At 44.8% G+C, this 9,683-nt stretch overlaps 1 protein-coding gene across 1 annotated transcript; it reads right to left on the bottom strand.

Annotated features, from left to right (window-relative positions):
• Positions 1 to 673: 673 nt before the first annotated feature.
• Positions 674 to 9,425, bottom strand: gars1 (glycyl-tRNA synthetase 1). Its single transcript, XM_066676305.1, has 17 exons — positions 9,144 to 9,425; positions 8,184 to 8,285; positions 7,852 to 7,954; positions 6,960 to 7,101; positions 6,299 to 6,387; positions 4,709 to 4,785; positions 4,380 to 4,525; positions 4,126 to 4,275; positions 3,879 to 4,041; positions 3,338 to 3,502; positions 3,131 to 3,237; positions 2,767 to 2,913; positions 2,459 to 2,544; positions 2,103 to 2,212; positions 1,885 to 1,978; positions 1,416 to 1,606; positions 674 to 1,142 (listed from the first exon to the last, which is right to left on the bottom strand). The coding sequence occupies exons 1-17, from the start codon at positions 9,378 to 9,380 to the stop codon at positions 1,017 to 1,019; spliced, it is 2,235 nt and encodes a 744-aa protein (XP_066532402.1). The 5' UTR covers positions 9,381 to 9,425; the 3' UTR covers positions 674 to 1,016.
• Positions 9,426 to 9,683: the final 258 nt, after the last annotated feature.

Genomic DNA, 9,683 nt, shown 5'->3' with positions numbered 1-9,683 from the left:
CACAGGATAACTTCCAGGAGCAGCCACTGTGGAGGTGGACTTCACACAGGGCTCACTTCTGTTGTGCTCCCTCAGAGAACAGTGTTTTCAAAACCAGTCTAAACCAGAAATGTGTGATAAGAGAAAAATGGGTGTCGTGAGGGTGCAGTGGGAGCTTCACAACATGTGTTTGTCGCAGATATAATACAATTGTAGCTGCATTTGAAGTTTCGAGTTTCAGTGACATTTTAACTCCCTTTCAGAAGTCTCTTAACAGAAGGAAAATGCTCCATCGCAGTCTCCGCACGTGTTCTTCAGGTCCTTGCCTTTGAGAACTTTATTCCAAGGCTGGGTTTGTTTGTATTTGAGAGATAGCTTCGAGAACACTCAAGATCTCCCTGAGTTTGTTTTTTTTCTTTCTTTCACTCACTCTTTCATTTACTCCCTTTCTTTCCCTCACTCACTCACTTTCTTTCACTCACTCATTCACTCTTTCTTTCTTTGACTCACTCACTCACTTTCTTTCTTTGACTCACTCACTCACTTTCTCTTTCTTTCACTCACTCACTCACTCATTCACTCTCTTTCTTTCTTTCACTCACTCTCTTTCTTTCACTCACACTCTTTCTTTCACTCACTCACTCACTCTTTCACTCACTCACTGTCAGAAACACCTCACACTGTTATAGGTCCAGAAGGTGCTGGCTTGATTTATTGAACCGAAGATGCATTCCACAGTCACTCACTTTTTCGAATGCAGAAATTACAGTTATCCCTTTATAAACACATCCTCTTTACGTCTGTAAGAGACTTCCCTGAACCCTGGCAGGAGCAGACATCTATAAACTTCCTCTGCAGTTTAAGGACATTGTTGTCTCTTTATTTAATAAGATGTTTGTAACTGTGCAGATGACAGACAGGTGTCTGGTGCACGTTGATCACTGAATGCAATAAAATTGTTCCTATGGGTGCAAAGTGTAAAAAGGTCCATGGCTGCCTTTGAGGCTGTAGACTAGAGGCAGGAAGCCGGGTCTGTTTTACTCCTCCACAGTGTCCTTCTTGCTGGTCTCCTGGCCTTCGAAGACGGGGTATTTGCTCTCAATCTCAGCCCATGTGGTGGCACCGTTGGCGAGGTCTCGGACAATTTCAGGCAACTCGCGAACCTGAGGTTATAGACACAGTGAAACAAGTCAGCACGTCAATCCTTACCGCTCGGCCAACGAGGAATCAGGAGACGGGTCGATGTAGATAAGGTGACAATGCTTTGTTTGTGTACTATTAACCTTTATTAATGTTCACTGGAGACAAAAGACTTATAAAAAGACTAGATAGAGCTGTGCAACTCATATATGACTAGACAAGGCAGGACAACTCACTACAGCACAACTCTTCCTAGAGGCACGCTTTTTAAACTGCGAACAGAAATGTGGCATTACCTCAGCTCTGATCTGCCTCATAGAGTCTCTGTCTCTGAGCGTGGCGGTGTGAGGCGACTTGTTGACCGTGTCGAAGTCGATGGTAATGCCGAAAGCAACACCAATCTCATCCGTCCGGGCATAGCGTCTCCCGATGGAGCCGGAGGAGTCGTCCACCTTGTGGGACACACCGTTTTTGGTCAAGGCTTCAGCTGGGAAATGGAAGGTCGGATCAGTTACATGTTTTAAATAAATTACACATTAGGGATAACAACAATATGTAACAGCTTTTTGTCCAAAATATATTTCCTGAGTAATTCTCAAAGCACAAAAAAATAAACTGATTCCTATATTAAAAATAAATAAATAAACTCAATACACTACTTCCACAGGAGTCAGTTTGATCAGAACTACATCCAACTTGAGTTAAATCTGCACTGGATTTCATACAATCATTTCCTCTCGTTTAAAATGTTTACACCACACTCACATAGTTCCCGCACAAAAGGCATGAATTCCTGATTTTGACTGAGAGGGAGGACGGAACATTTGTAGGGAGCTACAGTGGCCGGGAAACTGAAAAACTGAGAAAAGAAGAAGAAGAAGGTGTTACTTTCATTCACAGCATGTTTCCACAGAACACAGTCATAACAGAGAAGCACCGCTGATACGTTTATAGTTTATATATATATTCATTCTCATATTTACCGTCCTCTGCTCATCGCCCTCTCTGATGCGGAATGTGTGCTCAAATATAGAGTACATGATTCTGCCAATGCCAAAGGAAGGCTCGATGACGTTGGGGACCACCTCTTCAACTGGAGAGAGAAACACATTTGCTTGAGATTTCAAACGGACACGGCACTTCAGATTTAAAATAAAAATAATAATAACACTGGACTCTACAATAAAGATAACCTACTACTTTACTACAGTGAGTTCACTGGTCACTTCAAAATACTCATAAAAACTTGAAATAAATCATGTTCATGGAGCAAGACGTTCAAGAAACTAACGCTGCGACAAACACAAACCTTTATTTTACAGCGGTTTAATTCTCTTACCATGCAAAGTCTTCTGGAACCTTTTGATGTTCACCATATCCTTTGTGAGTTTGAAGGTTTTGCTGTCGACCTCAACAGTGAACTCACTACAGAAAGATCAGAAACACAAGCCGAGCGTGAGCCACGTGAAGTGAAGCCTTTTGAGGAACTGCGTGTGAAGTATAAATAAAAGACTGATTTTTATATGTGATACAGAGCCTAAAATCAACAGGTCCCATTAGCTCTGATGAGATTTCAAATCCCAGTGTTACCACAACACCCCACTCCAGCAGAAACCCAGTGTCGTCCGGTACACAGTACACACTCACCCGTTTTCACTGAGCAGTTTCTCCTGATCTGTGATGTAACACTCATCACACGCCCCTAGAAACTCCATCACCAGTTTCGCCTCCTTCTTGTACGCCTTGCCAATGGCTCCTTTGTTTGGCTCAAACTGGACAACGTTTACAACTTTGTATGAAGCCGTTAAGGATCTTTACTCTAAACCGTGGCTCCTTACGTAATGTGTTTAAATCAAGCTATTTTTTGGAAGTTGCCGAACAATGACCACCTCAAAAGTGATGCGTTTTGTAGGTTTTCCAAATTAATACATTAACAACTTCTCTATAACGTGTGTGTTTTCAGAGCTGTCCGATCGTTCGGAAAAACACAAGTCCAGAGGTAAAGGATATGGGTTCCTTTAGAGGTTTCTCAGCTACCAGTGGGACCCTGGTGGCCCGAGCATGACACTGCAGGTCGTAACACGAGCGATCAGCACATCCCACGATCTCAATCCAGCCCTAAAACACATCAGACGGGACACGTTATAAACCAAAGGGCTCATGGGTAATGACTCCAAGCGTAAGATTATACAACGTTTTTTTGTTTTAAAGAACCTACATATGAGGTTTTGGTCTCAGCGTCCCAGCAGTCACAGGCGTAATGGGCCATCTCATTGTCCATGTGCTGCCGGAAGCGCAGTTTGTCCTTGGCCACACCGACTTTGACCAGGTACAGGTAGATCCTGCCGATGAAGTAGCCTAGGACAGAGTTGTTGATGACTCCCTACAAACAAAGGAGAGAGAAATAAACCACACGGTGCAACCGCCACCACACGACTCTGCTTTATGTGTCTATTAGGCAGGGTTTCGCTCGCAGGAATCAGCTTAGAGTGGCTGCAATGAAAACCTTATCATCTGACAATAGCTAAGAATAGCACTTTGGATTTTCAGCCAAAAGAGAAAGGAACAAAATCAATTAATTAATTTAAAAATGTGATTAAAGAAAACACTGAATAGACCCAAATAGATCTGCTTTCATAAATATTTTATCAGTTGTTTGAACACAATAAAAACAGCATTACAGGATTAATATAAAATCAAAACAGATGCAGAATCATCGTCTTAAGACTGTGCATTTTTACACTCTTTTAGTTTCTCACCTGTTCCACCGCGTCACCGAGCCGCATCACCTGCGCCGACTGCCCGCTGGTCTGTGCTTTGGAGGAGTACAGCAAGATCTCCAGGTCCGCAACATTGGAGAACTTGGAATGGACCTTTTCATTCGGGTCGACAAAGTGCTCGATCTCAGCCATTGTAAACTCTCTAACGACAGAAACATGGTGTTGTTGGAAACACAGCATCTGACTCGCTTCTATCAAGTCACCAAACAAGCGCCAGAGCTCTCACCTGACACGAATAAGGCCTGAGCGAGGAGAGATCTCGTTCCTGAAGGAGTTTCCGATCTGGGCTGCTGCAAATGGCAGCTTTCCCTGGTTAAACTCCAACAGGCGTTTGAAGTTGAGGAAGATTCCCTGAGCAGTTTCAGGCCTCAGATAGCTGCAGAAGACAAAACATTCTCAATACACTAAAGGAAAAGTGGGAAATGAAAAAGGCTGCATTGCTTTGTGCTGTTTAGTCTTTTTACAGCAGACTCCACTCACCCTGGCATGTTCCCCCCAGGTCCGATGGACGTCTGGAACATCAGGTTGAAGGAGATGGGTGGCGTGAGGTCATTTCCGGTGCTGGGTGACTTCACGTTGTATTGCACAAAGAGTTCAGCCAACTCTTGCTGAGAGAAGTTGTCCAACTGTTTCCAGGAACAAAATAAATCACTCGGGTCAGTCTTGAGTTACTCAGTGAAGCCTTTTCTATCAATCAACTATAAGTTTGAAAATAGAGAGTTGATTAAACTCAAATTTATATAAAACTGTTAATTCTCTCAGCGCTTGAGTTATTCCAGACAGAATTTAGTCAGGTTAAGGAGAGGTACCTGAGTGATGACGTTGTCCATTTCGCTCTTCTTTTCTGCACTACACTTCTTGTCGCTCATCAGTTTCTGAAGATGAGCTATTATCACAACACAGAAATAATTTGTAATTACTGTTAATACAGAGAAATTAATGTGGAACTATTTCATACAAGAGTTCACAGCATTAAAGACTGTTTTCAGCTTCTGAACACGTCTAGTTTTTTTTTAACATTGATGTACATAACATTACAGTGACGCAAATGTACGTCACTTGCTGGAATACAGCTTCCAATATGAGCACAGAACTACAGTTTAAGCAGAAGTTAATTTGATTTGATTTGTCTGGTGGTGCAGCAGGTAGGTGTCGCAGTCACACAGCTCCAGGGGCCTGGAGGTTGTGGGTTCGAGTCCCGCTCCCGGTGACTGTCTGTGAGGAGTGTGGTGTGTTCTCCCTGTGTCCGCGTGGGTTTCCTCCGGGTGACTGTCTGTGAGGAGTGTGGTGTGTTCTCCCTGTGTCCGCGTGGGTTTCCTCCGGGTGACTGTCTGTGAGGAGTGTGGTGTGTTCTCTCTGTGTCTGCGTGGGTTTCCTCCGGGTGACTGTCTGTGAGGAGTGTGGTGTGTTCTCCCTGTGTCTGCGTGGGTTTCCTCCGGGTGACTGTCTGTGAGGAGTGTGGTGTGTTCTCTCTGTGTCTGCGTGGGTTTCCTCCGGGTGACTGTCTGTGAGGAGTGTGGTGTGTTCTCCCTGTGTCTGCGTGGGTTTCCTCCGGGTGACTGTCTGTGAGGAGTGTGGTGTGTTCTCTCTGTGTCTGCGTGGGTTTCCTCCGGGTGACTGTCTGTGAGGAGTGTGGTGTGTTCTCCCTGTGTCTGCGTGGGTTTCCTCCGGGTGACTGTCTGTGAGGAGTGTGGTGTGTTCTCTCTGTGTCTGCGTAGGTTTCCTCCGGGTGCTCCAGTTTCCTCCCACAGTCCAAAAACACACGTTGCAGGTGGATTGGCGACTCAAAAGTGTCCGTAGGTGTGAGTGTGTGAGTGAATGTGTGTGTGTCTGTGTTGCCCTGTGAAGGACTGGCGCCCCCTGCAGGGTGTATTCCCGCCTTGCGCCCAATGATTTCAGGTAGGCTCTGGACCCACCGCGACCCTGAACTGGATAAGGATCACAGATAATGAATGAATGTCTTGTTAGCTTTAGGATACTGGTGAAAGCAGACCAGGTTAAGAATGCAGAGTAGCATCCAGAAAATGTAAATATGATCTGATATTTAATCTCTATTTGGCAGCAGCAGGAACACCCTTTTCCCACTGATAAAACATTTTATTTACACGCTGATAGACGAGCTTGTCTTCCATTTTCACATACATCTCACCAAATGGGGACCTTCTACCGCAGCCTTCACCCTCCCCTGGCTCGGGGCCAGCGTCTCCTTTGAGAGCAGATTAGTGAGAGTGTGTTTGTGATTCTTACAGATCCCTGAAGTTCCTCTCGCCTCAGGGAAAACTTGCGGGGGACCTCTACAGCGGATTGATCCAATATCACAGCAGTTGTTTCAGTAAATTGACTGTTTATTTCTACCTTACCCAGTCGCCCTTATGCTGCAGACAAACACCAAGACGCACCTTTCAGAAGATGGTCGGCACGGAAGCACTCTCCATTCTTGACATCCTTCACCATGTAGTCGGCAAACTTGTCCACGTGCCCAGAGGTCCTTAAAGAATCAGAAGAGGGCTTTTAATTTGATTTCCCCTGAGAACAAAACCTTACCGAATGGAATCTGGGAGTGGGCTGTAGCTCAGAAATAACAGGCTCCTACTGAGTCACCAATGCATGTGATTAAGCACAGATTCATCATTATTTTAGCGACAGATTAACACTGACTGTCTGCTACTAGAGACAACCATGTGTCGCGCTGACTGTGATTGGTCAGAAGTCGGACAGACATTGTTTATGCAGAACCGAAAAAGTACAGAAACATGAACTCCTCTCCTCCACACACAGAGACGCAGACTGCAGCAGCGAGACACTTCCTCAGACTCCGGGGGATTAAAAAAATGACTCATGGAGAAGCGATACCATGCGGGAAAACGAGCCGACTGTGTATTACTTACCTTCCTGGGACCTCATGTAAACTCTGAAATGTTCCAAACAACAACCTACTCCTTAAAGAGTGCACTTTAAAGATTTATAAAAGTAATACACTGTGTGCTACATAGTGCAGAAGAAGATGTTTGAGATTCAGCCCCTAGTGGTGTGGTGGTGTAACTGCAGGTGAACACTCACTTCAGGACAGGTTCAGGGGTAAGCATGGTGCAGTCGATCTCCAGAATCTGCTCCTCCTGAATGAAGTGCTGCCTCCAGGTCTGCAGGATGTTGTTCTTCAGGGCACAGCCGACAGGTCCGAAATCATACAGGCCACTGACCCCTGAAACACATCCAGTCATCGATCACAGAAACGAAAAGACGATGATATGGAATCAGAGAGAGTCCTAAGAATAGTCGTAGGACCGCTTTCCCAAACCTAGACATAACGATTCTTTTGTTTCACGCTTTTACTGGCTCTTCACTAATGTTCTTTTCCAAGCCTCAACATTAACACACACGTTTCAATTAAGTTCAACATGTGCCTATTCCATTCATTTATGAATTCAGCTATCGCTGTGACACCCAGAGTCTTGAGAGGTGCTGTACAACACTGTCCTCCCAAATCCATCCCTTTTATGGGTTTTAAAATGAATGCTCATTTAGCTTTTGGTTCAGAACTTAAGCTCTAACACCGAAAGACTACTCTCTGTCTGGCACACAGTAACCGGCAAAATCTCTGGTAATTACAGGTTTGAACCTCCAGAGTTTGGCAGCTGGCAACTGGCTCTTCTGTTGCATCAGCTGCACAAATTTAAATATCTCCTACTGAACCATTCTTTCTCTTACAATGCTGTTGTTATCCCTTTGCCCTCTCTTCATCTTCAACATCTCCTCCCCTCACGCTCTCCCCTGACCCCCCCCCCCCCCCCCCCCACCCAGTATCTCTATTAAAAGCAAGCCGTACTCAGTGTTTTTTAGACTGTGCTACAGACAGAATGACTAAGCTGTGCCTGAAGATCCAGTCTGTCGAATCTGCAAACACCACCCTGAAATCTTGCAAACAGAAGAGAAGTTCTGGATTAAAACATACCCCCATAAATGGCAAACGCTTGGTCATAAAAGAACCGCCTCTTCAGCGTGTCCTCCATCTTAGTCCTGTCCACTATGTCATCTTTGGGCTGCAGGGAAAGTTCCTATAACAGAATAATACACATGACTCCTAAAGTGTCCCCCCTGTGCTGCTGCTGTACGTTTAAAGCCAGCGGTGAGAGGAATGAAAAATACGCTCCAACAAGGGGTTAACACATTTTAATTCACTGCAAACACAACACATTTCCATGTATCTGCATATTCAGGGCTGTTTAGACCTTCACAGGTAAACACAGGCTTCATGGAGCCTGCGTCTGACAGAAAAGTCCCTACCTTGGCCTCAAGCGTCCTCTTGCGAGCCTTCAGCTCCGCCACAGCTTTGGTCACATCCACCTCAGGGGCATTTTCAGCTTTCATCTTTCGAACCAGCTCACCCTGCGGGGGGTAGAAACAGGACATTTAAAACAAACGAAGACACCAGGACAAAACAGGCTCAGACATTTCCCCACATCTGTTCACGGTCCTTTAATTCTCTCCCCAAAATACACAATGTTTCTGAGTTCATTTAGAAAAGAGCCCAACCCTGTTCTTCTTCTCCCTCCCTCCTTCATTCACTCTTTCTCTTTCTCTCAGACAGAGCCTTGAGTCTAAACGTGGCACTTCAAGAGGCTGAACTGAACTAAAAGAAACCAAATCTGTCAGACACCTAGCTGTCTTTATATTTTCAACAAAGAAAGCAGCAGGAGTGTGGTTTTAGGGCAATTTCTGAAAAATTCACATGGCTCTGTCAATTACTATATTACTGCTTTTATACATTTAAAATAATTCATACAGAAAAATAACAGCATATTACATTATATAACTGTATCTTCACACCTGTGCAGATTAGCTTAATGTTTTGTAAATTTGAAATACAAAATATAAAACGTTTCATCAATAAACTCTCAATTTGTCATAACAGCGTCCTAAAAACACGAACACAACACCGCTCAGTTTAGCTTTAAAATCAGAATACTTCGTTCCACCTTAAACGGTGCCGGGCTAATGTTACTCTGACGTTCCGTTAAATTCACAGTAGCTAACTGTCGCTGTATTTAAGGTGGAACGGAAGAATTACATTTTTCTTGTATCCGCTTTGGCACCTGAGGCGGGTCAGAGGATATGAATATTTAACATGGAACAACACATTTGAATCGTAATAAAATGAAAGATTTTCCAATGTTTTATATCAAGTGAGTGTTATTTACAGTAGATAATAAACGTAGTAATGTTTCGTAGCTTTTTTACAGGTACCTGCTCTTTCACCGCCTGCCTCAGCGGAGCGAGGATCTCCTCGACGTTTCCGTCCATACTTTGACCTGAAGAAAGCTCCAACCAGCGGCTCTGCTTCTGTCTCCTGTCCCGGGCGGTGGAGAGGGAGAGTGGGGCGGAGTGGGGAGCTGAAGGACGGCTGTGCGGAGCTGCAGAGAGGGCTGAAGGCGGGGAGTATATCCGCAGCGCTGAGGTCGCTCTCCGCAGCAGTAGCAGCATGAGACCAGCGCTCACTCACTGCATGATGAAATCGGCCGAAACAAGTAAACCTCGCCCAGCAGCTCCGCCGCCCTTTCGACACGCTGCTAACGTGAGGGGCGCGCTCCAATCCAAGGCCACTTGAGCACTTGCGCCCTTGAGTTAGCGGTTAGCCTACCAATTAGATGTAGATTTTCAACGTTGAATACGTACTGCTGGAGGGCAGTCTTTCCCAATTCTACACTTTAGCAAATTAATTTACATGTGGTCATTAGTTAGGACTCTAATGAGAGGTTATTTTGTTCAGAAAACATAGCATTTTAG

This window comes from Hoplias malabaricus, chromosome 1, assembly GCF_029633855.1.
Source record: "Hoplias malabaricus isolate fHopMal1 chromosome 1, fHopMal1.hap1, whole genome shotgun sequence".
Taxonomy (NCBI): domain Eukaryota; kingdom Metazoa; phylum Chordata; class Actinopteri; order Characiformes; family Erythrinidae; genus Hoplias; species Hoplias malabaricus.
The sequence above is the reverse complement of the archived record's forward strand: the minus strand, read 5'-3'. Positions and strand labels throughout refer to the sequence as shown.

Coding starts and splice junctions, on each gene's coding strand:
- gars1 (XM_066676305.1), bottom strand. CDS start 9,380: ATGCTGCTACTGCTGCGGAGAGCGACCTCAGCGCTGCGGATATACTCC. Junction 7,102..7,851: donor AGCGTTTGCCATTTATGGGG/GTATGTTTTAAT, acceptor GATGTGTTTCAG/GGGTCAGTGGCCTGTATGAT. Junction 2,914..3,130: donor GAGAAACCTCTAAAGGAACC/CATATCCTTTAC, acceptor AACGGCTTCATA/CAAAGTTGTAAACGTTGTCC.